At 43.1% G+C, this 27,664-nt stretch overlaps 1 protein-coding gene across 1 annotated transcript; it reads right to left on the reverse strand.

The window, feature by feature from the left end:
- Nucleotides 1–7,853: 7,853 nt before the first annotated feature.
- On the reverse strand, nt 7,854–17,944 carry NUDT7 (nudix hydrolase 7). Its single transcript, XM_006087057.3, has 4 exons — nt 17,835–17,944; nt 14,541–14,694; nt 10,198–10,356; nt 7,854–8,528 (listed from the first exon to the last, which is right to left on the reverse strand). Exons 1-4 carry the CDS (start codon nt 17,921–17,923, stop codon nt 8,160–8,162), a joined length of 771 nt encoding a protein of 256 aa, XP_006087119.1. The 5' UTR covers nt 17,924–17,944; the 3' UTR covers nt 7,854–8,159.
- Between the last annotated feature and the right edge of the window lie 9,720 nt (nt 17,945–27,664).

Genomic DNA, 27,664 nt, shown 5'->3' on the forward strand with positions numbered 1-27,664 from the left:
AGGGGGGGAAAGTAAGAAGAATTAAGGATGATGCCAATTAAACTACTGAGAAGAATAGTTATTTTGTCTAATAATTTTTTGAAAAAGACTGTTTGGGCATCTATTATAATACAAAACATATTGTGTATTTTTTATAATTATAGCACTTTTCATTTATTAAATGCCTACCATGTGTTGGTCACTACTTTCCTGTGTGTATGGAGGGGATACAAAGATGTACATTGAATTAAATTCTGTTCCTTTCGTCTCACTTACTAAATTACAAATGACCCATGTTTTCCATATGGCCTTTGCCCCTCTGAGGATTGCATTGCCAAGGAAACGGATTGTTAAGCAGAGGCACTGTAGCTAAATCCTATTAAACAGGCAATAATTCAAACAAAACACACAAAGCCAACCAAGCACTCGGGTTTGGAATATTGGCTCCAAATGTCCCCTTCTTAATGCCTAACTATATACCTAATAAGGTTCAATGTTTAAATGCCTGTCTAATTCTACCCAGAGTCCTGTACTTGTACATTCCTGCCCCAAATCCCTGCTTTGAATGTCAGAATTTTTAATTAATCTCCCCAAAATGGCATTTTCACAAAATGAACTCTCCACATGCTTCAAACAGTAGACAAATAGGCAATTCTTTTCTTTTCCTCTGATTTTTCTTTTGTAAAACATTAAGCAAAACTGCTTACATACTTGTATATGTTCAAATATGGCTGGAGAAAGTCCAGAGTAGAAATTTCAGAAGTAGAAACCAACTAGTTCAAATCTGCTTTACACATAAGGAACCTGAGGTTCATAAAGATTGGTTTATGTGTTCAAGGTCACCTATATATTAATGGGCAACACCAGGGCCAATGCCCACTTCCACTGGCTGGTGACCTAATGTTATATTTATTTGTTTCAAAGTTGTTCCTCTCATCACCCCTCTTCTAAAAGTTGTCCTGACCACTCCTTTAATATAAATTCTTCACTTCCTACCCTGTTTCACCTACATGCTTTGCTCTCCAGCCTGATCTTTACTGCCCATCCCCATCTTCCCCTGCCCACTCCTCAAATACAGCTTCTTATGTCAACTTCAACTTCTGATCTTATCATTCATTCCCATCATCGTTTCTCAGGCTCATCTATCTTCTTTAATATCAATAAATTTACATATAAAATGTGTTTTTCATAAATGTAGGGTTTTGTTGTTTTTTTCAATCTAGCACCCATGGATTTTGCTACAAGGCTGTCCTCACTTAACCCTGTCATTTCATTAAAACAAACAAACAACAACAACAACAAAACCCAGTGGAGTAAGGAAAAGTATGATTGGAATCAATGTACCATGTGTAGATAAATTCTTCTTATTTAGAAAACGTCACTGCTAGGCTTATTGGATGTGGAAGGTGAGTCCTAGTGGGCGTGAGAGGTAAGGAGTCAAACAGGTAGAGATAACCCTTCTGCAAATAAATGAGTGCCACTTTGGTAGTGCAAGCGAAGAGTGAAGAGAAAGACAAGGGCAAGAGTACTGAGGAATACAGCATCAGCCTGGAACCGGATTTGGCAGAAATGGACAGAACTTGTAAAAATAAGAAAGCACAATATTTAAATTTTGTTTTGCTCTCTCATACATCAAAGTAAGTTCAACTGGCTGACACCCCTATGTCTCCAACTAAAGTCACTCAGAGATTTATATGAAAGGCAGTCTTGGGAAAAATCAGAAGCAGGTTCTGTCCTGGATTTGGGTTGGCACTTGGGTTAAGGGGTCGGGGAAGACCTCAAAATACAGAATGCAGAACTAAAATTCATTGAAGCCAGAAATTCAACCAGAGGTGATTAGAAGAGATGCAAATCCCCCTGGAATTACAATGGGGATTTAAATCAAGTTATTCTAGATGTGAAGGGTCATGGGCCTCAAACACAGAAAAGTGAAGAGGGTCTAATTCTTATCTCTAGTAGCTCATCAAGACAGCTAGGTATAAGCCCTAACCGGTTTGGCTCAGGGGATAGAGCATCGGCCTGTGGACGCAAGGGTCCCAGGTTTGATTCCGGTCAAGGGCATATGCCTCGGTTGCGGGCACATACCCAGTAGGGAGTGTGCAGGAGGCAGCTGATCGATGTTTCTCTCTCATTGATGTTTCTAACTCTCTATCCCTCTCCCTTTCTCTCTGTGAAAAATCAATAAAATATATTTTTTTAAAAAGACAGCTAGGTATGGAAATAAGTTACAAGGCAAAATTGGTTAAAGATAAGAGCTGCTCATTCATGTCCACTTTTGGTAGGGCACTTTATACACCTTATGCAGTAAGTGGGAGATGACTAACAACAAGGCTGGTCATCTTAGGTTGACATTTGTCAGGTAGGCTATTGGGAAGAGACTGAATTTCTTCTCAGCCCAGTGAATTGGCTATATGATGAAAAATAGCTGCCTTCTTATTTAGTTTTATTCTTTCATTTAATAACTATCTGTTGAGCATCTACTTTTTGCCAAGCACTGCAATAAGTGGTAGGGTAAAATTGAGACATGAGCCCTGGCTGGTTTGGCTCAGTGGATCGAGCATCAACGTGTGGACTGAAGGGTCCCAGGTCTGATTCCGGTCAAGGGCACATGCCTGGGTTTCGGGCTTGGTCCTGGGTTGTGGCGGGGGGCGGGGCGGCACATGCAGGAGGCAGCCAATCAAGGATTCTCTCTCACCATTGATGTTTCTAGCTCTCTCCCTCTCCTTCCTCTCAGAAATCAATAAAAATATTTTTAAAAAGAAACTACAGAAATTTATTCTCCAACAAAAGTCCAAAATCAATGTGTTGCCAGGGCCACACTTCCCCTGAAGCCTCTAGCAGTGGTTCTCAACCTTCCTAATGCCGCGACCCTTTAATACAGTCCCTCATGTTGTGGTGACCCCAAACCATAAAATTATTTTCGTTGCTACTTCATAACTGTAATTTTGCTACTGTTATGAATCATAATGTAAATATCTGATATGCTATATGTGTTTTCCGATGGTCACGACCCACAGGTTGAGAACCGCTGCTCTAGAGAAAGAGCCTTTCTTGCCTCTTCCAGCTCTGGTGGCTCCTGGTGTTCCTTGGCTTGTGGCAGCATCATTCCAATCTTTTCCTCTCTTTTCACATGGCCTTCTTCCCTGTGTCTCTGTGTCTGTGTTTCTCAAATCGCCTTCTCCTTTCTTGTATAAGAACACCAGTCATTGGATTTACGGCCCACAGTAAATTCAGGATGATATCACCTTAAGATACATAATTACATCTATGAAGACCCCACTTCCAAATAAAGTCACATTCACAGGTACTATGGGTTTGGAATTGAACATATCTTTTGGGGGCTACTATTCAATTAACTACAGGGGGCTAATACATTGACATGTGTTTATAACAGGTTAGGAGTTCTAGCAAAACTATCGTCAGTTTATTATTTGATCTGATGTTAGGCCGTACAGATTATAGTCAGAAAAAAAACACCTGTAGGTAATGTCTCAGATTGCTTTATGAGCTCCTTGGGATGTAGGGGATTTAGAAGAAAAACTCCAGGCTGGTGGAAGGAGATGAAATGATCCCAGAGCAGAATATGTTCACAAATTAATAGAGACACAGATGAATTAAGAAGGCAGAACAAAATAAGCAGAAGGGAAACTTCAAGATTCCCATGGGAAATAAGTGAAAGAGAAAGAAAGGAAACTGAAGTGCTATTGACAATCATGATGAAGTAAGGAATAAAGTCTTGAAAATATAAAATGAAAAATGAGGAAAGTTATAGTCAAGGGAGTACTAGACCAAGGCTACACCAATAAAATAAAAATTTATGGACTTGAATATGAGACCTTAAGTTGCTTCAGGAAATATTTCTTCTTCTTCCAGTTGTATCTGGTGGAATCTCTAACATACCTAGTGCCTAGATCAAAGACACACTTCCACCAATTATTGGCCAACTGACCTTGAAACTCTGACTTCTTGGGCTTCCTCATCAGCATGCGCATGGCCAACATAGTTCCCAAACACACATTATCTTCTGGCATAGTTCAAATTTTTTGGAAAATCTAATAGGCTTAGCTCAATTATTTAAGTGGACCACACAAGTTATAGATTACTGGCATCTAGTTTAATGAGTTGACCACTGATCCCTGGCCCATTCACCACAGATCAGGGGAAGTCAGACTGAGGGGTCTCATGGTATGTGGATCTGTCCCTTCCAGGGTCGTGGCTGGAATAAACACAAAATTGTACATATATCAAACAGATATGCAGAGGGGTGCAATGGAGCAGTGTCCATGCTATAAAGTAGGGATGATTGGAGAAGTGAGCATAGAGGGACTGACTCTTAAAATCTGAGTAGTGTTCAATAGTGGAAAGCACAGGGAGGTGGCTGAGGGGTGATGGGAGGGCAGTCAACAATTCTGAATGGAAGGTGCACACAGAGCCCATTAAGGACTTCAAGTAAGACAACTGGACCTGGGATGAGCATTCCAGCGATTTTATCAAAACCTTGTGCTATTCTCATATAAGAAACCAACTGGAAACAAGAAAAAGACTTGAACTATATTTAATCATCTTGTCTAAGGGATGGAGGAATATTTTCCCATCTCAGTTCTTTAACTGGAAAGTTGGCACTATGCACAAAGTTGTTAAATTAACAAGTATGCCAGCACTTTAAATTATTAATTGGTATGTTCCTTTTAATTAAAATCATCCTAACTAATGACTCATTTCACTGTGTGCAACACCAGCTGAATAAGCTGGAGGACATGATGAGGGTGTGAATTGTTTTTCCTTGCACCCATGGTGATTCAAGGGAAACATACACTTAACCTTCTAGTCTTGCCTCTGTGCCTATGAAATAAGCCTTATTTTGGAATAAGTCGATATAATACACAGAGTATGGACTTTGAAATGCATACATGTGGCTTTGAAGGTTGGGAAAATATTTAACTTCTCTGATCCTCAAATTTTCCCATCTAAAAATGGGAAAAATAATAGTACTCACTATTTGTTGAGATTTGTTGTGAAGGTTAAATGAAATAATGAAAGCAAAGAAGCAGGTGTGTAATAGTCCCCATCATCACTACCACCATCCTACTTACCTGGGATAGCATCTCCTTGTCCATCAAGGCTCAGCTTAACCACCATCTCCTCTTGGATGTCTTCCCTGAGTCCCAAATCTGTGCAGGTGTCCCGCCTCTCTTTGACAGTGTGTTTATCCCTATCACATGGCTGTATCTGAATCTTCCATTACTTGTGGGCCCAACTGGGGTACCCAACTAATGGGAAATTGCAGTTATTTAAGATTGAAGTAAGTGTTTTTTCTTTCAATGTACATGCAATATATTTTCAAAGGACTACCACGTTAGTAGGACATAAACACTCAATAAATTGTTCGGATATAATAACATTAACAAAAAAATTAGGTGTTTCTTTGGCCTAGATGTGCTGTGAGAAATATTACTGTGAACCAAGAGACATCAGGAACCTGTGTATAGGAACATGATGATGCTCTGAACTAGAGAAATGACAGTGATTATTATTATTGTTATGACAAATGCCACAGTTATAATAATGTCATAGCTACTAGCTAATATGTAATTCAGCCCTTATATTTCCCAGGCAGTTCTGAGCATTTGGGCGTGCTTAAAGGGGTCACATATATTAGCTCCTTTAACTCCCTTCACATCCCTAAACAAAAAGTGTATTTCTCCCACATTACAGAAGAGGAAACTGAGGTGAGGCCTGTGGAGGAAGAGTAACTTGCTTAAGGTCCATGAGTAGGTTGATGCTGGAGCTGGGATTCTAATCCAGGCCTTCTGACTGCAGACACAGGGGTCTTAACCACCTGCTTGCCAAGGCTGCGGGGATGCAAAGGAGAGTTGAGCTTTCTGGATGGCAGAATCCTCAGAATTTACAGATTTTAGGGACTGGAGAGAATAGATGTTTTGAGTTGTCCACCTAACTGACTTCAGAAATTCTCCAACCCCACAGCCTGATAACTCAGGTGAGTCAGGGAGATGTGTGCATAGGTGACCCAAGCTAGGCCAATGAAGCTTTTGCCAAGGAACTGAGGACTGAATCAATGAGCTTCTGTTGATTTTCTATGTCCACATCAATCAACCCAAACAGATGGTTAGTGTCACAATGTAACCGGAGGCAAAAGTGAAGAAGGTTCACAGCCTTTTGCTGTTGAGGTCACTGCCCAGTGCTATGCTTCTAGAGCCCAACTTGTTCCGTGATTTGTGTAGATTCCCTGGAATCAGCACTCTACCAATAACTTTCTTTTATTTGAGCCAGATTTTCTAGACTTCTGCTCCTTTTAACCAAAGGATGTTTAACTAGAACCTTGGACACAGATGTCATAAAATACACCACTAAAAAAGGAGGAGGAAACAATACCTCCATCGCTAAATATTTAGCTCCTTAAATTGAGTGGCCATGAGTGTCATCCAGATCGTAGACTTCGGCTAGGCCAACTCCTCTTAGAAACCAGGCAGGTCTGTGGAGTTCACAACAGTTCAGCAAGGCGACTTTCCTCACCGCCCGAGAGGTCAACAATCTGCCCGGCAATTACACTGCTGTCAGATTGTAAACACACATTTGCAAATGGCTCTGTAATTGTTCAGAGACAATTTAGGCCTGTGCATGCAGGCCTCGTTACAGACTGTTAATGGGAACCTTACCCAACATCTGCTTTCATGGTTGGAGCCAGCTTTGTGCTGTTTCAACACTTACGGGTATAAAACAGCAGCGCGGATATTTTCCTCTGCCAACTCTCAGAAAATAAAAACTCAGCAGCATGGGCAGTCGCATGGCTGATTGATGGGTTTACAGCATTATTATAACATGATTGTTTTCAGCGATCACAGTCTTATTAAAAATGGTTTGGCTTTCTAAAAATGTAGTAAGTCAGTAAGATGGGCAATTGCCAGCAGACAATCCAGGTTATGCTGCTCTACTCACCTGCTTCCCTGACCTCGTGCAGGATGGTTAATACCATAAGCTAAGAAATTCCTGTTAAATGTCAGGCATGATATATGGGGATGCCCATGTAAAAAGTGGTAGATCTCAAAGCATGCAATTCAGAACGTTTGTCTTTGTGACTTTTGACGTGGGGCATATCAGTGTTTTCCTGCTCTCAGCATCTTGAGGTAGACAACATCATTTCCGATTGGTAGGCATAGCCCTTCATTACAGCTGCTCTGGATGATACCTGCTGAACCCCACCAACATCCAAGGGTGTCCTGTGCCTGTCACAGAGCCCATGTTACATGTCACAGCTCATCCCAAATTCTAACTGCTGGCAAACACCTCAAGTTTGGGTGACTATCTACCTGGCCATTTTCAAGTGTTATAATATTTAGGGTTATAGCTCTGCTCAAAGTGACTACAAATTATCGTGGCAGAAAGGTAACAGGATTTATTCTTCTCTCATATAATAGTCCCAACTCCCACGTGAATAGTCCAGGGTGGCAGGTTGCTTTGCTCCACAGAGTCATCCAGAGATCCAAGCTCTTATGATCTTTTGGTTCTGCCATTTCTCTAGGAATTGTCTTCATCTATATGGTCAAAGCTGGGGTGCAGATAAACTCATGTTGCAGCTCATGGAAAGGGGAAAAGAGTCCAGGGAGGCTGGCTTATCTCTTAAATTGGAGATGACCTGCAAAGTCAACTTTCATTCACATCCCATTGGCCTAAACTAAGTTCTACCTGCAAGGGATTCTGGGTAATGCTATTTCTACCTGGGAGCTTTGGTCTCAGCTTCAACTCTACTGTCATGGAATAAAGGGACAATAGATTTTGATGGCCAGCCAGAAATTGCTGTCATATGTAACAGAAATATTACCTCTTATACATAAGAGAAATGCTACATGGTTATATATATTTAATAAATATTTATTAAGTGCCTACTGTGTGCCAGATACATTTTCTTACACATGTAAGAAAAATGGGGCTAATATATTGTGGGTGAAGTTATGCAATATCATAAACACATTTTCCACTTTTGAAAAACTTTTGCTCTTCCATATAACAGAGGGCAACTGGAAATAAGGCAAGGTTTTTATCTTCATATTGCCTGGAAAATATTCGCACCTGTCAAATTCCACCAGCTGGCATTATTGTTGTTCCGCGGATAAGCACACACAAAGCTGCTTAGATAGTTATTTGGATGTTGGTCTCATAAATCATAACTTGCTTGGTGCAGGTTTATAAAGCTTCAGGAAGGTTTCTTCCGAGGATGATGTTAGATCGTTGAGATTAAATTCAACCTCAAAGGTGGGTTTTTCCCCCAAAATAATTAAGGCAACGAACACAGCGAATTTTGCTGTTAGTCCTTTGATATAGTAAGTCACACCATCTTCAGGATTTGTGTACTCAAAGCAATGAATAATAAAATGATGACCAGATTGCGTCAGGTGATTCTGGTGGTAGGCGTGTGGGTGCAGGAAATAGTCCAGAGGCACCAGGAACACTTTCTTCACTTCATCAGGATTCGGCTGGGCCTGGAAGTTGTGGTCTATGAACCCAACAACTGGTGTTATAAATGTATTTGTCTAAAAGCAGAAAACAAAATACACAAATTAAGAAGTGAAGAGATACTGTTTCAAATGCAAAAGTCATGCCGCTTCCATGTAAACTAAGAAAACAGGCTGGCCTGGCCAGCATGGCTTAGTGATTAAGCATCGACTTATGAACCAGGAGCACCTGCCCAGGTTGTGGGCTCCATCCCCAGTGGGGCGGGGGCATGCAGGAGGCAGCCCATTGATGATTCTTTCTCATCATTGATGTTTCTATCTCTCCCTTCCTCTCTGAAATCAATAAAAATATATTTTTTTTAAAAAAAAGAAGGGAAAAAAAAAGAAGAAAGGCTGAAGTAATCAGTACATAAGGTGGGCAGGGCAGGAGGAACTTGCTACAGTTGTAAACTTTATGTTACCCATGAAATGTGAGGAGTCCCTGCCCTACATTAGCAGCCTCTGTGAGATAGCTCTGTAAATATTTTGGAATGACAATTTGGCATTATAAATTCGTGGTCCCTCTGACTTAGCAATTGCAGTTGTGCAAGTAAATTCCTACCAGTGAGAAAAGATACAAGTGCATCAGGTCCTCTAATAATCTCGTTCCATTATAACATTGATGAGATGCTGTGGGAACTTGGTTTATGTCAACTAGCCTAGGGTAAAATTGGCTTTGTTAATGTTGTTCACTTAAAGTTGCAGAATCCGTTGACAATGTTAAGTAAGGACTTACTGCACAAGACTGAAGCATTATTTGCAATAGCCCAAAACTCTACAGTTACCACCCTTCAATTGATAGACATTTAGGGTAGATCAATTAGGAGTAAAGCCATATCCTATATAATAAAAGCCTAATAGGCCAAGTGTCTGACCATTGGACTGTTTGACCAGTCGCTATGATGCACACTGGCCACCAGGGGGCAGACACTCTGACCAGTAGGTTAGCTTGCTGCTGGGGTCCAGCCAATGGGGACTGGCGTGACAGGCTGGACATGCCCTGGAGCCTTCCCGCAGTCCCTCCCCAGACCCTATCGTGCACCAGTGGGGTCCCTCATCCTGGCCTGTGCCCTCTCGAAATCTGGGACCCCTCAGGAGATGTCAGAGAGCTACAGGCCAGGTCGAGGGACCCCACTGGTGCACGAATCTGTGCACCAGGCCTCTAGTAATGGGATAATATGCCCCTTTAAAAAAATGCAATAGATAACTTTCCCTATAAGTATAGAGAAAATCATCTTATCAATAGAAAAATGACATAATATTAATTGTGGCATATTTCCATTTATGGAAAATTTTATATATATATATGAACTATTTTACATAGCTCATATATTTATATGTGGGAGGATTTCTATTTACCTTCACAACTGCTTGCAAATAAATGTAGAGTGCTGTTAAGTGAAAGATTCTACTGCGAATTTTGGTGGGGAGGCCTGGGGTTTAGTGTAAAAGTATCTACAGGATTCCACAGCACCCAGTTTGGAAACCACTGATGGAGTTCCCCTTTCATTTCTGGATGGGGAAAGGGACCAGACAAGAGAAAGGGCTTGCCCAAGGCCACTTAGCTTATAAGGGCAAAGTCCACACAAGGACCAGTCTCTTGACTCTATGGACGGCACTCTCAGAGGTCAGGTTTGGCCATCCTGAAGCCAGTGGGTACACTGGGAGCTCACGAGTCCAAGAAACCCAGTTCCATTCCAGCCCTTACATCAAACAGATACGGCACCAGACGGCAGACAACCTCCACCTGATGAGGACGCAGCCCCACTTCCTCCTGGGCCTCCCGGAGGGCCGTGGCCACATCATCCGCATCCGTGGTTTCGCACTTTCCTCCAGGGAAGCAGACTTCTCCAGGCGACCGTCTCAGCTGGACAGTGAGAAACAGAGCAGCACAGGGTGAGTCCAATGTGGGAACCACTCACTCACTCAACAAGCACTTACTGAATTTCTCTGCTGTACTACAGACCATTCCATTCTTACAATGGTGGTCATATGTAAAGAACAAGAGCAGAAAACATGTTTTACTTGAATCTTTTTATAAAAATGAGCTTTGAAAATTGCTCTCACTTCTGACTTTTCTCTATTTGCCCCTCCCCCCCCCCAAAAAAAAATACCATTCACACACAAACAGATTTACTTTGGGTGGGGGAGGGAGGCTGAAAGAAAGGATAAAGAAAAGGGTGATGCTACCAATAGATAACTTTTACTGAGTGCTTACTATGTTGCTTCACAGGGACTTTTTTTCACTGAGTCATCAGAACAGTTTTATAAGCTGTTTTGTAAAAGTTTTTTTTTTAAATGAGGTGAAATTCATAACATAAAATTAAACTAAACAATCAGTGACATTTAAAACATTCACAGCATTACACAACTCCTACCACCATCCAGTTCTGGAACATTCTCATCACCCCAGAGGGAGACTGTACCCACCAAGCAGTGGAATCCCCTTGCCTCACCTCCCTGCCCTTACTTTCTGTCCCTATGGATTTACCTTCTTGCATATTCCCCGTAAATGGAATCATATGATATGTGTGACCTTTGGCATCTGCTTTTTATGCTTAGCGTCGTGTTTCTGAAGTTCTTCCACATTGTACCATGTATCAGTACCTTTTTCCTTTTTATGGCTGTATAGTTTCCCACGGTATGTATATATTGTAATTTGTTTATCTTTCCATTAATGGACATATAGGCTACTATAATATTATTATTTCCACTTTTAAAAAAATACTTTTTAAAATTGATTTCAGAGAGGGAGAAGGAGAGAGATAGAAACATCAATGATGAGAATCATTGATTGGCTGCCTCCTGCATGCCCCCTACTGGGATCGAGCCTGCAACTCAGGCATATGCCTTGATTGGGAATCAAACTGTGACCTCCTGGTTCATAGGTTGACGCTCAAACCACTGAGCCACTACGCTGGAAATTATTTCCACTGTTAGATAAGGGAACTAAAGTTCAAAGAGGTTAAATAATCTGACCATTTTCACATAGGGTGAGTAGTGGAGCTGGAACGTAAACCAGGATTTAATTCTAGAGCCATGCCCTTAAGCAGCACACCGTACATTTATTAAGACATTACACAGAACATGCAGTCATCAGCACTGACCTGTGTCGCCGCCCCCTACCTCTGCACAGACTAAAGGAACAGGAGCCTCTTTCCCTGCAAAGCCCCTTCCACATACATCCTTGATCCCATGCCTCCCTGACTTCAGGAGAACCGTTTGTGTCTCCATTTGTAGCATCCTGAATAATTCCCCCTTTTTAAAAATCTCTGTCTTTAAAATGATTTCTCTCCTATCCTGGGCTAGAGGAGCACAAACCCCCCCCCCCCCCCACCCTGCAGGACCAAACTTCTAAGCAAACATGATCTCAATTTGTTTCACACTCACTCCCACCAGTGCCCACCATCCTTTCTCTCCTGAACTTTCCAGGGGACCTCAAGGTCAGCAGGGGTCCTGGGTCTGCGTCTTCTCAACAGCGTGCAATGCGGGTAATGTCTGTCCTCAGGGAGTCGGTCACATGAGCTGATGGCTGAAGTGCCTGGCACAGCGCCTGGCCCATGTTAAATATTTATTAATGAGAACTCGTAAGGACAATTCTTGACGTTTAGTAGCTAAATCAAAAGGTCATGCAGGCATTTTTAGCACTGGGGCCAATATATCCACGTAAGCTGCCATTATAAATTTTGTCATGTTCTACAGTTTAAAGTCCCATTTGGGCAAGCTTCTTGAAAATGAAAGAAAGCATTTTAAAGTTCCTCTCTGTTAATAAATCAGTAACAAAAATACATTTAAAAAATCATGAACAGTGCAGGAATTGCTACAATACACAGAAACCTCACACGTCTTCACATCAATTGTAGACAAAAGTGTAGGTGAAAACCAGGTTGATGGACATGTCTCTACTGTCCATTCACCATCCAAATGCATAAGAGATAGACCTAATGCTACATCACCTCTGAAAGCTTACTCCATAGTGTTAGCTCATTCAGCAGGGACCACTGACACACTGACACTGGCACCTGCAGGGACCTACAGGCCTGATTTAATGACTATTTTAAATACTCGTAAGAAAATGTCATGCTGTTTTAAAGAAAATACACTCATAAAAATGATGATTCACAAACTGTCAGATCAGAAAGGGCCTTATCTAACTACATAAGTTTTTTCTTTCTTTTTTTTGTAAAAAGCATAATATTTTTATTAAATAAAACGTTATGAAATTCTACTCAAAAGCCAAATAAGGTTCCAGCCTAATTTCCTTAGACTTTCATCTATGTTTTTTTCTTGAATTTCCTCTTGCCTGTTTCAAGCCCTAGAGAGCTGGGAGCAGAGAGAGGAGAGGGAAGAGAGAGGAAAGAGGAGAGGAGAGGAAAGGGGAGACAATGACAGGGGAGAAAGAGGAGAAGGAAGAGGGAGGCGCATGAGGAGTGCCATATCCTTACCCTCATAACATTAGGCACTGTCTTCAGTCCCATTTTAGGAAGAAAACGGAGGCTCATAAAGAAGAACTTTGCTCCAGGTTCCAGAGCTAGCAGGAGAGCCCGCACTTGAGCAGGAAGGACTGATGACCTGCACCTCCTTCCCCATCTACTGGGAGGAAAGCCGTGGGCCCCGCTTGCGTGACTCCAGGGAGGAGGCGAGCTCAGGTAATGCCTGAGGGAATTTCTTGCCCTCACAGCCAGAGAGGCTTAGAGTCTGATTTAATTAGCTTTAAATACTTTTTTTAATATGACCTTTGCATATCAGAGTTCATGGTCTAAAATGATTCTCACTTAATAGTCAATAGATTTGCAAAGGTACTCTAGGTGAAACAGAGGTCAGATACCTGTTTTGGTCTTGTCTGGATTTTTTACATGATTGTTCAACTGATAATTAAAAAAGCATGTTTCTGCTGTATCTTCTGGCAGAGCTGGGAACAGACCTGGTCCCCTGATTCCGCATTAAGTATCTCCCCTTGGAAACTTGATTGTCATCATCTGACCCAGACAGGACAGAATCCACACAAGTCTAATACCAAATCCAGGAAACTTCAGCTGATATTTCAGCTTGCTTTTTCCCCTATGGGGATACTTTTGGTTATTCTGCTTAGAAAGACACTTTATTATGGCATTTTCTTTTTTCCTCCGACCATTTTCTTTTTTGTACTTGGACAATTTGAAATTACTGCTTCCCAACTTTTCCTCGGAAGTACCGCTAACAGCAAGGGACAGTGACCATACCCAGGTGTGTACCCAGGGGATCTCCATTCCCAGCCCAATATTTTTTTTAAGTTGAACCGTTATCTTAAAAACCTCAAGCCATGTCTGCTAATGGCACTAATGATGATGACATCTGAAACTTACCGAATCCTTGCCAAGTGCCAGGCTTGTTTTAGAAGCTTTACATTTGTTCCCCTGTGAAATGCTCACAGCGTCCCTATTAGACAGGTGTTAATATTGTGTCCTCATTTTGCAAGTGAGACTGCAGCACAGAGAGGAGAACTAAATAAGACAGTCACACAGCTGACAAGGAGAGAGCCTGCATTCAAACATGGGCAGCCAGCTTCAGGGCCCAGACTGAACTTCGGTGCTCCAGAACTTTCACGGTATACCTGGGGTGGGATTGGTCTAAAACAGTGGCAAACTGTCTCCCCCGGGCCCCACCCCATTCCTTCCAGGACAGGAGACAAACTCTAGAGACATTTGTGGTTATCAAAAAGGGGTGTTTGTGTGTGTGTGTGTGTGTGTTACTGGCATCTAGTAGGTAGGGGCCAGGAATGATGCTAAACATACATCGCATAATGCACAGGGCAGCTTCCACAAGAAGGAATTATCCAGCCCAAATGCCAATGGCACCAAGGTTAAGAAACCCAGGTCTAAAAGTATTCTAAAGTACTCATTTTTCTTTCCAAAAAATGTCCCCCAAATGCCATGCTATCCTGTGGCCCCTCAAACATCACAATTCTGAAAGTCCATTTGGGAATCTCTGGCCTCAAAATGTGTGCAAGTGACAACATTTCCTGGGGATTTCAAATGTCCTGCTTTAATGGCAGAACCTCTTGTCACCTACCTTCTCTGACCGGAGGGTGAACAACAGATGAAGTTTTCCTTCTTTAACCAACAATGGTAAAAGGATGGAATATTTACTAGACGACAAGTGAGAATATTTGGTCCCAACATCATGCTTTTTTAAGCGGGCCTTAGCATCCTCTATCAAACTGTTTCTAAAAGGGAAATAAACGAAACATTATAGTACCAGCGTTATAGTAAAAATCTCCTTGTCCTGCCTATGTTTCTGCTTTTCTGTGTATCTTGAGGTTTACCACATCTGAGTCTCGGTGTACTTTTCAATAACATGGCAGAAATAATAATAACAAAAATCACATGATTTTTGGCAAGATAAAATGAGGCAAAACCCTACAGTTTCACTTTCCAATTAACCGCAATTCACCTTAGTCCAAAATATTAAATTAAAAATTCCAGAAATAAACAATTCATAAGTTTTCAATATGCGCTGTTCTGAGTAGGGTGATGAAATCTTGCACTGCCCAACTCCATCCCACCTGGGACATGAATCACTCCTTTATCCAGGTGTCCAGGCTGTCTATGCTACCTGCCCATTAGTCACTCAGTAGCCTTCTCGTGATCAGATGCAGTGCTTGTGTTCAAGTAACCCTTATATTACTTGACAATGGTCCCAAAGCACAAGAGTAATGATGCTGGCAATTCTGATATGCCAAAGAGAAGATGTAAAGTGCTTCCCATAAGGAAAAGGTAAGTGCAGTACAGTAAGATATTTTGAGAGAGACCACACTTACATAATTTTTATTACAGTATATTGTTATAATCATTCTATTGTATCATTGTTGTTAATCTCTTACTCTGTGTAGGAAAAACCATTATAATACATATATATATATATATATATATATATATATATATCACACACACACACATATATGGATATATATATATATATATACACACACACACACATATATGGTTTGGTACTATCTGCAGTTTCAGGCATCTCCTGGGGGTCTTGGAATGTATCCCCCATGGGTGAGGGGTGGAACTATGTACTAAGAACACAGTTTAGTACACAAGTTCATTTGAAAACTAAATTTAAATTATGGTAAAATACTTTTTAACAATGCAGTAGTTAATTATCAAAATCCATAAATATAAGACAGGTTTGCTAAATAAGTCATTGTAAGGTCAGATCATTGTAAAATTAGGAACTTTCTCTTAATCTGGCCCTTATGTCATGTTATCAAGCATTCCTTTTGTTATCAAATATTCAACTGCTTTATAACAGTGGTTCCCAAACTTTAATAGCAACAGAATCCCCTAGAGCAGTGGTTCTCAACCTGTGGGTCGCCAACCTGTGGGTCGTGACCCCTTTGGGGGTCAAACAACCCTTTCACAGGGGTCGCCTAAGACCATCGGAAAACACATATATAATTACATATTGTTTTTGTGATTAATCACTATGCTTTAATTATGTTCAATTTGTAACAATGAAAATACATCCTGCATATCAGGTATTTACATTATGATTCATAACAGTAGCAAAATTACAGTTATGAAGAAGCAACGAAAATAATTTTATGGTTGGGGCTCACCACAACATGAGGAACTGTATTAAAGGATCGCGGCATTAGGAAGGTTGAGAACCACTGCCCTAGAGGGTTTGCTGGGCCCACCCCAAACTGTGACTCAGTAAGTGTGGGGTGGAGCCTGAGAGTTAGCATTTATATCAAACTCCCAAGTGATGGTGACGTTGCAGACCAGGGGAACACACTTTGAGAATATACAAGTATTGGGATTTATGACCACCAATGGTGCCCTGAATCCATGACTGTGAATTTGTTTTGCTCCTTTTGAACGGTGTATTTTGTTGCTGGTTTGTGTAGTGGGTTAGTGTCCTCCCTAAACCACAAATCTGACTTGGAAACAGAATTCCTGTAGATGTAATTAGATTAGGACTTAAGATGAAATCATCCTGGTTTTAAGGTGGGCCCTAATTCCAATGACTGGTGTCCTTATAAAAAAAGGAGCGGACACAGAGAGACAGATACACACACAAGAAAGAAGGCCAGGTGAAGACAGAGGCAGAGACTGGGTGTGACGCTGCCAGAAGCCAAGGAACACCAGAAGCTGCCACAGGCCAGGAAGGGTCCTCCCCTAGAACCTGGCAGGTTCTTGATTTTGGACTTCTGGTTTTCACAACTGCGAGAGCATAAACTTCTGTTTTGTAAGCTACCCAGTTTGTGGCACATTGTTATTGACAACACACAAAACTAACAATTTAATTGTAATTTTTCTATGGGAAAGGCAGTTTTGCAGAGTGGGCAAAATCAGATGTGGAAGTCAGCTAGAACTGGTTTCAAATGCTTAGGAATGACCTCTCTGAGCTCCCCTCCCCTCATCTGTGACATGTTTGAAAGTATTTATGAGGATTTAATGACATAATTCATATACGGTGGCTGGTACTCAGCTAGTGGCCTATGAATGATGACTACTGTCATAAATGTCTCCATCATTAAATGAGCAGTTGTTTGTGGGAGCTGTTTGCTATTTTATGCCTCTTTCTACTGGCAGGATGCTCCCTAAAAGTGGTTGGATAACCACAGTGAACTGCAAAATAACGACCAAAGGCTTGAAAGGAATCAGAGTGCTGGGAACTCCAGGGAGGCATCCAGAAGAGGAGGGCCTGCCCAGTGTGGCTTCTAAGAGGCCACAGAACTAATCAGAGGGTCCAGCAGATGCTAAGTCTGCAAATATGTCTGTCCACATTAGGGGCCGATCCTGGGGATAATCACCATAAAAACACCAACAAAAAAGTAGCAGCCACCCTGTTCTGAGCATGGGCTTATCCCCACACTCTTGCCTTGCTTTTCTCTTTTCATCCTCACACCAGCGCGGCGAGGTGAGCGCCTAATCTGGTCCAGAACCAGAGAGGTTATGTAACTGAGACCCAAGGCCACGACTGGGAGTAGCCACCGGGGGGACTTGATCCCTGGGTTGCCAGGTGCGGGCTGGGGTTCCAGAGGTTGAACTCTGGAGACGCCTGGAGCAGAAGAGGTGAGTGGCTGGGCAGGGGAACGCCTTGCCCTTGGGGAACGGGGGAACCCATGATGACAGGTGTTAACTCAAGATGCCAGAGCCCGGCTCCGTCCGGGGCCAGAGAAGATGCAGAGGTCCCTGGACCCTGCCGGCAGCCAAGGAGGTGAGGGCATCGAGTGCGGGCTCGGCAAAAGCAATCGCGGGTAAAAGGCCCCTGCGACCCGGGGCCCACGATCAGCTCGGCCCCGCCCCGATCAAGGCCGGCTCAGCGTGCCAGGGGCCGGGGAGGCTTTACCTGACTGTCTCCGGAGGACAGGGTCGCGACATTGTTCCGAGAAAGTTTGTTTCCAGCCGTTGACTCCGAGTTTCTGGGCGGCCGGGCATGCGCAGAGGCAGCTGGCCTGGGGAGGGGCGAGGGGCGAGGCCTAGGGACGGACAGGAGGCGGGGCCTATGGCCAGAGTTGGTGATGGGGCGGGGCCTAAGTCCAGAGACGGTGATGGGGCGGAGCGTGGGGAAGTGGGCGGGGTCTGACGCCGTAGGCGGAGAATCCGGGCGGGACGACACGTGAGGGCGGGGCTTAGCGCAGGGCCTTCCAGATCGCGGGAAGCGGTTTCTGCCCTGCTCCTTGCTCTGCCCTTGGAACAACGGGCATGTGAGGAATTATGAAACTGAACATTGTAAAAAAAAGGAGAGAAAAAATGAAAATGCAGTGCTGGTGAGTTGAGAGGATTCTGACACTCGTGTTTACTGTTGTTAGGAGGTTAAGTCGGTTCCATTTTTCTGAACAGCCGTCACACGCATTTACTGAGCACCTACTGTGTGCTGGGTACAAATCCCACAGCTGGCAAAAAGACACGTGGAGCTTACCGTCAAATGGGAGAGAGAGACGGGAAGCAGAAAATTACATAGATAAAGCAGAGGCCTTCAGTCCTTGGAGAGCATCTGTGGGAGAAACGTGACCAAATCAGATCAGAGAAGGCTTACCGGAGAGAATGGAAACAGCAGACCTCCAAGGCAGCTGTCTCCAGAGTGTAGTTAGTTCAGGACCACAGCATCAGCACCACTCGGGTGCTGTTAAAATACAGCCTCCAGGGTCTCATCCCAGAGCTGCTGGATCAGAAACGGGGGATCAGGACCACTGATGTGTGCATAGGAGATTTCTGTATGTGTGGAAAGTAAACAAGGGAAAGGGGAAGAGGAGAGAGTTCTAGGAAGAAGGACAAATTTGTGTGAAGACTCCATGGTGTGCACAGACCCGAGAGGAGTGGCTTGAGAAGAGCAAGTGAGAGGGAGCCTGGTTGGAGCTGACACTTCAGAGGTCAGACTTCAGAGACTTAAGGCCAGGCTGACTTCTCTGTCCTGTACAGGAGGTGCAATGCCTGGAGCCCACAATAATGTTCTCATTTTAATTTCTTTTAAAATCAGAAGAAAATTAAGATAATAATAAGCAATATAAAATAATAAATCCAGCCTGATTACATTCATCTTTATACCAATACAGTCATAACATAAAATTTATTTTATTATTACTATTAGTTTATGGAGGAAGGGGTTCATAAAACCAAATTGCCTAGGGCCTGTGAAATTCACAGTGCGGCCCTGGGAGGTGGGACAGTTGGGCCACATTTCCCAAGATCTCTAAAACCACTGAGCTTAGATGTTCCCCTAGTGAGTCTGCCAAGGCTGTGAGCCCAAACCAAAAGCTTGATGACAGCCTAATAATAACAATGATGGCACCTCACCCACATTTGTGTACTTCATCCTCTGAGCAACCCTATGAAGTCGGGTTATTTCCATAGCGGTATCAACATTCCCACTTTCCAAATTAGGAAATAAAAAATGTCTTTTTTAAGTTTACACAGCTAGGGTTCAAGGTTACATCATCCTGACCTCTGAGTTCATTTGTTTCAACATCACCTCTCCGAAGCAACTGACCTGTGAATTATGTGTCTCTGATTATGAATGAGAAGGAGATAAATTAACCCTTCCTCTAATATCCATAGCATACTTACTATGTGCGAGGCATGTCTAAAATGTGATGCCTTGACCGTGAAAACCTCTTAATCTGTTGGGGGTTATAATAAACATGACTCAGTCTAGTAATGCACAGTGCATTCTCAGCACTGTATGAGAAGGGAAGGGGAAGTGGTTCAGAGGATTGAATTGGGGACTAAAAATTATTTCTGGGGATTTTATTTTCTTGTCTTTTAGACATCCTTTGATTGAGTCCTCGATTTGAAGAATAGCAAACTGAGGCTCAGGGTAGTCGAGTGCCTTGCCCGTGGTCACACAGCAGGTGAACTCTGGAGCCAGGTGTTGATCCCATCCACTGAGCTGCAGTTGGCACGCAGGTAGATTTTGAGGAATAGGTGGGATTTCAAGAGGCCAAAGTGGGGGAGATGGCTTTCTGGGCAGAGGGAACAGTAGAAGCCAAGCATGAGTGAAGAGTCTTGTTCAGAGGGGCCAGTAGAGCCCTGGAAACAGGTGCAAAGGCTTTGGAAGCATCAGCAAGATGAAGGCTGACCTTCTTCCTAAAGAGTGGATAACAAGTCTGGGTTTTCAGGAAGGTCTCTATGGAATCGGGGTGGGTGGATTGGAAGTAGGGAGGGACTGGAGCTAAACAGAGGGCTCTCCCAAAAGTCTGGGCTCAAGGAACTAGAAAAAGATGCTTCATACCTTCTGAAAAATCCCCATATTGCTGATGTCAGAAACTCAGAGTGTAGCAGGGGATGGTCTTAATGTAAAGGCAGGATAGAGATACTTTGCTGTGTACCAAGGCCATACGCACAGCATTTTCTTTCAAGATCAGAAAGACTGCTGTAAAAATGCGTAGGTTTTATGGGGTTTATAAGGCTGGGAGCCATAGCACATGGAACTATACAAGGTGAAATGCATCATAATAAGATTATATATACATGGTATATACACATACATGTATATGTGTGCATGTATCTTCAAACTTGCAAAGCAACACAGGCTTCACAGTTAATGAGCATTGTCTTTAGGGAAAATTACTCATCTCTGTAGCTTTGTACACGGATTTGTTGGTAGTGACGTAATTCTAGCAAATGGGTTGAAGAGAAGCACAGCTATAAAAAAGGTTCAGGGCAGCATGAAAGGCCAACACCTTGATGTGCAGCTCTCTCAAAGAAGCTGTTCCTAGGGGCCAAGGTGGGCCTTACCTGCAGTCCATCCACCTGGAACCTTTATTTGAGTAGCACCTTACAGCCAAGCCTGGGTGCTATCGAGATAAAGAAACTCCAACCTGCCTTAGAGCAAAGGATGTCTAAGGAAAAGACCTACAGCAAACCATTGGCTTGAATGCCAGATAAATGCTCTAATCCAGGAAAGGGGCTAAGTGCTCTGGGGAGGAAGGTGCAGCAGGCCAGCGATTAATTCTGCCTGGGAATACATGCTGAGGTTTAGATGGGCTGTGGAGAGATGGTAAGAGAATAGGAATACTTAGCTCTTAGCATTATTTTCTAATGCTCAAGAAATGTGAGTTTCCCCCATTCCTTCCTCAATTTATAGGAGGGCAGTCTTAGGGAAGGGCTTTCATATTAAGTATCACATCCATCAGAGTATAATGGTTATAATTGCTGGGTTGGGCATTCATCCTCCATCTACTATCCCCCCCTCCACCTCCCCCCCCCTACACACATCCTGCCAAATCAGAGAGCATTAAAGGGGTATAGCATTCCCACCTTTTAAGGAGGGGAAGTTGAGGGCGTTTTTTGAGGGCTGGAATTAAACAGGAATTTCTCCAAGAATAGGTCATGTCCTCCTCATCAAAATCATCTGGGGGATACGCAGACAACTCAGTGCCCCAAATCTGACCGGGTGGGTACTTATCTCAGGGTGGAAATTCACCCAGGAACATGTATTTCTGAGCAAGCTTCTAGGTGATTCTGTTGTAAAAGTTAAAGACACTGGTTTAAGAGCTCCAAGAGAGACATTTGATGTTGAGGACATAAGCCACCTCCTTGCCCCAGAGGGAAGGGCAGATGGTGGCTACCAGCACGAGGAAGCACCATTCCTGGTAGCATTGGAACAATCTTTCTTTCTGGTCTTTGGAGTTGGCAAGGTGGGCAGGTCTGTCTCGGGAAAGGTGAGTGGATTATTTTGTAGAAAATAGGCTGGAGCAGATAGATCCCTACATAATGGGGTCTTTGATTTTTTTTAAAAGACCCATTTGAAAAAGGAAAGAACTTATCAATTTGGGTCAGTATGTTCTCCCGTTGATGACCATTCTCAGCTAGGCATGGAGTTGGATGCTGGAGATATAGGGACACATGACAGTTAATTCTTGCACTCGAGAGCTTTGGTGTCACATGTGGCAGTGAGTGACTTCAGTCTGCACAAGGATCTCCTGGGGGCTGATTACACATGTAGGTCGTTGGGCTGCTGCCTCAGGGATGGTGACACAGGTGGGGCCCACGCATCTGCATTTGCAACCAGACCCTTGGGTGATTCTGATATGTCTACACTTTGAAGGGGGAAAAATGGAACTGGAATCTGAAAAAAAAAATAGATGAGGAAATCAGCCAGGCCCGGGAAGTCTAGATAGACACTTAAGCCAAGAAGTCAGTGACCTTAATTTCTGACAGCAGGTGTGGCCTGGGAACTAAAGGTTAGACACAGATTAGAGGGAAAATGCTTCTAGAACTGCCCGGGATTACAAACATGTAAATTGCTGGGAATTTATATCTGGGCGCTGTAAATGTGATTTTTTTCAAAGTAATTCATGCTGTTTTCCATCCATGCTTAATTTTTATTGTGTTACAGTAAAACAGATATATGCTTGTGTATTAAAGTGTCTCAAATCTCTGAGCTTCCATGAGCCAAGCCTGCCAAAAACTGACAAAAAATGATGGGAGTGCATCATTCACATATTTTATACCGTTGTCGGTTCTCATTTCCGTACACCTTTAGAAATGAGCTAAAGATTAGTTATGTTTAATTTCTTTACTGTCATGGAATCTCTGTGTAATGGAACAATCAAGTAGGTTTAATTACCAATAACAACTGTGCTGGGAAATTTGTGATCTAAATGAAGGCTCGGCCTAGGATGTACGTAATGGTGTGATGCTGTAACTCTGCCTCACAATGAGGCACAGTCTGGTCTCAATTAGCCTGTGAATTAGTCGTGAAATTGGCTTAAGGGTTTCCAGTGCATGGGGAAGCTCAGTGTCTGCGGAGGAAGCACAGACTCCACTCCACAGGGAGTTACCCTCCGTGTCCTCACCCTGGCCTCCGGTCTGCCCACAACCCAACCCTGGTTAAACTCCTGCTTTTATGGGTTGGTGAGGGGAGATGGCAACTCACATCCCTCCCCAGATCCAGACTCCACCACTTACCTGGCTTGGTACCTTATCCAGACCATTGTTTATACCGCAAGGAAAACCTTGCCATCTGTGCTCTGTTCACGGGGATTACACTCTGGCATGCGGCCTCCTGGTATATCTGGGGTAATCAGTACTATGGGGCGGGAAGGGGGGGGGCAGAGAGACAGACAGACAGACCTGAGATCGAAGGACAGGCCCTTTGAGAAGGATGCTGTCCATTTGATGCTAACCTCTGGCTTTTCCTATGGCTATTTGTCTGAAGATGGCTGCACACGACTCTTGTTGGGGGAGAGAGGGTGGGCATTGGTCCTTACTTGAGGTCTTTCATGGAAGCAGAAAAGAACATGGGTTGTCATGGAGTAATTTCAGATCTGATGGAGGAGGATTGTACTTCTTGCATCACTGTCCAATGGAACTTTCTGCAGTGACAGGAATTCTCTATATCTGTGCTTTCTCATATGGTGGCCACTAATCAAATATGGCTATTGAGCACTTGCCATGTGGCTAGTTTGACTAAGAAACTAAATTTTACATTTTATATACTTTTAGGTAATTTAAACAGCCATATGTGGCTAGTGGCTACCATATTAGCATAGGCAGGTTTGCAATTTCTGAGTTTCCTTCCCTCCACAAAGGGTACAATGTCTTCCAGGTTAAACACATGCTTGGGGGAACATTCTAGAGGCTTATTCCCAGGGTATTGATGAGGAATGAAGGCTAGAAGCCAGTGTCACTAATTCCTTTCTTTTACGAAAAAAAAAAAAAGTAAGCTCACATTACCCCCAATAGGCACCTACTCTTACCCACCTCCCATCACAACAGTGAGGGGTTTGAAATAGGCCTTTCCATTTACCCAAGACAATAAGCTGTTAGCAAACGTGCTTATTTCGTTATGCCTGTTACACAGGATGAGCTGTATTGAGTTATGTATTGGACACAGTGATTGGATGCCATGCCTGTCTTTACAGAGTTAATATTGTGGAAGGAGAAATAGAATACTTTCCAAAATGTGATCCAAGCAACCTTAGACCTGTGACGTGCCCTGTGGGAGGGCGCTAATGTCAAATACATTTTGAAAGGCTGCATTTGATAACTACCTCTCACAGACATATAATCTGTTAATGTGGTAACATTTCCAGACTTTGTTTAGCCCCACTTTCCTAATATATATATTGTTTTGTTTTTTACTAACTATAGATATAGGAAAACATTTCAACTGGGCTTTGAAAAAGAGGAAGGATTTTGATGGGCTAGAGGGGGAGGTAACGTTCATTCTAATCTAGAAGAAGAGACACAGAAGAATAAAAGCCATGGAGAGTCCTGTAGAAAGAAGCTGGCTTTGATTAAAGAAAGGGCGGACCTAGTAGTGGGCGATAACACTGCTAGGGTACACTGTGGCCCTTTCATAAAGGAAGTGAGAGAGGAGGACTGGCTGGCTTTATAGGATCAACTTCTAGCAGCTGTGGGCAGTGGGGTGTATGCATGTGGGGGGAGGTGGAAGGGGGGCGGGTGCAAGATGTTGTAGGCACCTCCAGGGCTCTAGGGAGTGCTGGGTTCTCTACTGAGGAAGAGGCAGTGTGGGTTGTGGCCACAATCTATTTTCTGGAATTCTGGCTAGGTTACCAGACCACAGCACGTCCATTAATATATATATATACACACACGGTATATGCATGGTGTCTGCTTTTATGAAATTTTACGAGACTGTGCATTCAAAGTGAACTCGCTTCAGTTTATCTACATGGGGGCATAACACAGAGCATAAAACATGCAGAGCCAGAGGCTCTCCGAGGCCGCCATCCTCATAAACATGTCTCCCTGGGACACTCACTGGGGCAGTGAGTCATCCTTCTGGGAAAGGGCACAGGCTGCCAGGCTGTATCTCCTTCCTGCTTCGTCATTCAGAATACAGACGCGCTTTAGCGGCGGGATAAAAGGCAGAACAGGTTTCCTTTCATGTTGTTTTGTCTTTCTTCATAGTTCAACGTACATCTTGTTCCCCAAATAGACTCTGGGCAGCTAACTAGCCCTATTGTATGGCCTCCTGGAAAATGAGATGTTTATAGTCTCTACAATGCAAGTCCTCCTCCGACCTTGTGCAGAGATTAAAATGTACGCCCTATTTAGTACAGGTACAAATGTATTCCCTATCGCACCCTCCGCACAGCAGCCCCAGGGGTTCCAGCTTTCTTTTCTTAACCTCCTGCCACAGCTGGGTGAGTTGTGACCACCACTTGTGTGGAGGGCCTGCGTGTGAGGCATTGAGGGAGAGTGTGCTTATTGCTTTGCATGGTTGGGCTTCGTTAATCCTCATAACCACCCTCCCAGGTAGAGATGCATTTCTTTCCTTTTGCAGATGAACGTGCTGAGGCAGACAGCAGGCAAACAACTGAGTGTCACAGAGCAGCTGTAGATGAAGCTAGGATTTGAGTAAAAACCATTGTACTCAAATGTCAACATGCATTCTGTGGTATTTTGATCCTGTTGAACATGGTTTTTATGCTATTTATGTCTATTTTTGTAAATGTCTATTTGATAGCCAGTTAATATATACATACATATATGTGTATATATATGACTTTGGATGTTCTTTATTTTTTAAAAAATATTTTTTAGGAGGAAGGGAGAGGGAGAGAGAGAGATAGAAACATCAACGATCAGAGAGAATCATTGATTGGCTGCCTCCTGCATGCCCCCTACTGGGGGTTGAGCCCACAACCTGGGCATGTGCCCTGACTGGGAATCGAACCATGACATCTTGGTTCATAGGTCAATGCTCAACCACCAAGCCACACCAGTTGGGCATATGTACTTTATTTGTAATGCATATTCTGCCTATTAAAATAATGGTTTAGCCCTGGCCAGGTGGGTCAGTTGATTGGAGCCTCATTGTATTCACCAAAAGATTGTGGATTTGATTCCCATTCAGGGCATGTAACTAGGTTGCAGGTTCAATCCCTGGTTGGGAGGGTATGGGAAGCAACCTATCGATGTTTCTCTCACATCGATGTTTCTCTCTCTCCCTTCATCTCTCTCTAGAAATCAATGAAAGCATATTCTTGGGTGAGGATTCAAGAAAAACAACAACAATGGTTTATGTGGTTTGCCTGATATTAAAACTAAAACTGACTGGAGATCACGAATCATTTGCGTGGGAAAGGGGAGGAAATTGTACCTGAAGCTGAGGGCAAGGTGGCAAGATGTTTGCTGCACTTAAGGTTATCTTTGAACTTCCAGGTAAAAGTTGACAAGAAGCCTTCTCTCTTTTTCATTCCATGTCTATATCCTGCTAAATGTTTCCAACCTGCATTTTCTTTGTCATGCATTCATAGATGATGGGCTCTTCTAGCTGCTGGAGAAAACCAGGGCCCCCATCTCTCTCAGTAGGACAGAAGAGAAAATGAGAGTAGATCAGCATCTAAGACTTCAGGCTGTGCTAGGACCTGGCCTTACAAAGTCCTACCTGGATGCACTCCTGGACTCATTCCAGACACTAAGGAAGGTCCTACAGAGATTAGGGTTCATCCCTGCTAGCATCTGATTTAAATCACTACGTAGTCCATGTTAGGTCTGATCAAATAATTGAATCGATACCCCCTCCCCTGGGAACTGACCTTTAGGCCACTTCACAGTGGACATTCCACTTGCTTGGACCACATTCCACTTGCTAAGACCATTATCTCTCCCCTCCGGAGTTTCCCAGAATCCAGACCTGCACAGAGAATTCTCTACCCAGAAAAAGCCGGCCTAGAGTCCTTTAAAAACCTCTGACTCCCCATCTTTGGGTGCTGGCACCATTTTGGGGCTCAGCCCATCTGGTTTTCCAAATGACCTAATAAATTCATAATCCCTTACCACTTTGGCCTCGTGCATTCCTCCTTTGGCAACCCTAACAGTCCACAGAAAGGCAATGTGTAACCAGAGACAGCTTTGAAGAATACAGAGGAGACTGGCATTGTTACCTGGGAGTATTGTACATGGGTTAGGTCTGAGTGCTCTGGAGTCAGACAGAACTGGGTTCAAATGCTGCCTTAGATTGGCTAGAGGTTTACACTGGCTAAATAATGAGACCACTTCGTAGGCTATTTTAGCACCAGTTGAGATAATATATGTAAAATAGGATAATCAGTGCCTGGCACATAATAAATTATTCATAAATGGCAGCTTCACAATGCTGATTTATAAAGATCTTATTGTTGATCGTTGACCATTTTAATTACTTATGGCTCTTATTAGGGATTCAAATGCAACATATTTGAGCTTCATGTGGAGACATTACTATTGTTCACCAATTTCTAGTTCTCTTTTCTCTAGTTCTAGTTTCCTGGACATATAGAGGACCACTCTTCCAGCTTCCCTTGCAGCTGGGCAGAGTCACAAGACTCATTCTGGCCAATGAAATGTGAGTGGAAGTGATGAGAGAGTGAAAAAGCCTCATCTAAGTCTTCAGGTTTTGCCCTGCACCAGTATCCTAGAGCACAGGCTGAGGTAGCTGTGTCCCAAGAAGGTAGAGCTCTCTTAGCCTGGGGTCCAAGTGACTGGGTGGACCAGAGCACTCCTCCCACCTTCACCCACACACACACCATGCTGGACATGTGCTGTGAGCATGAAAGGAAATTTCTATTTATGTGCTGCTTAGCCTATTCCATCTTGAATAATACAGACTCCCAGTATCCAGAGGCAAATTTGATACAGTGGAAACAAACATCTCAATTTCTATTGAAATTAAATTCAGGGCTCATAAAATTATGATCATAAGCTTGTTTGTACTCTTACTGA

Source organism: Myotis lucifugus, unplaced genomic scaffold, assembly GCF_000147115.1.
Source record: "Myotis lucifugus unplaced genomic scaffold, Myoluc2.0 scaffold_35, whole genome shotgun sequence".
NCBI lineage: Eukaryota > Metazoa > Chordata > Mammalia > Chiroptera > Vespertilionidae > Myotis > Myotis lucifugus.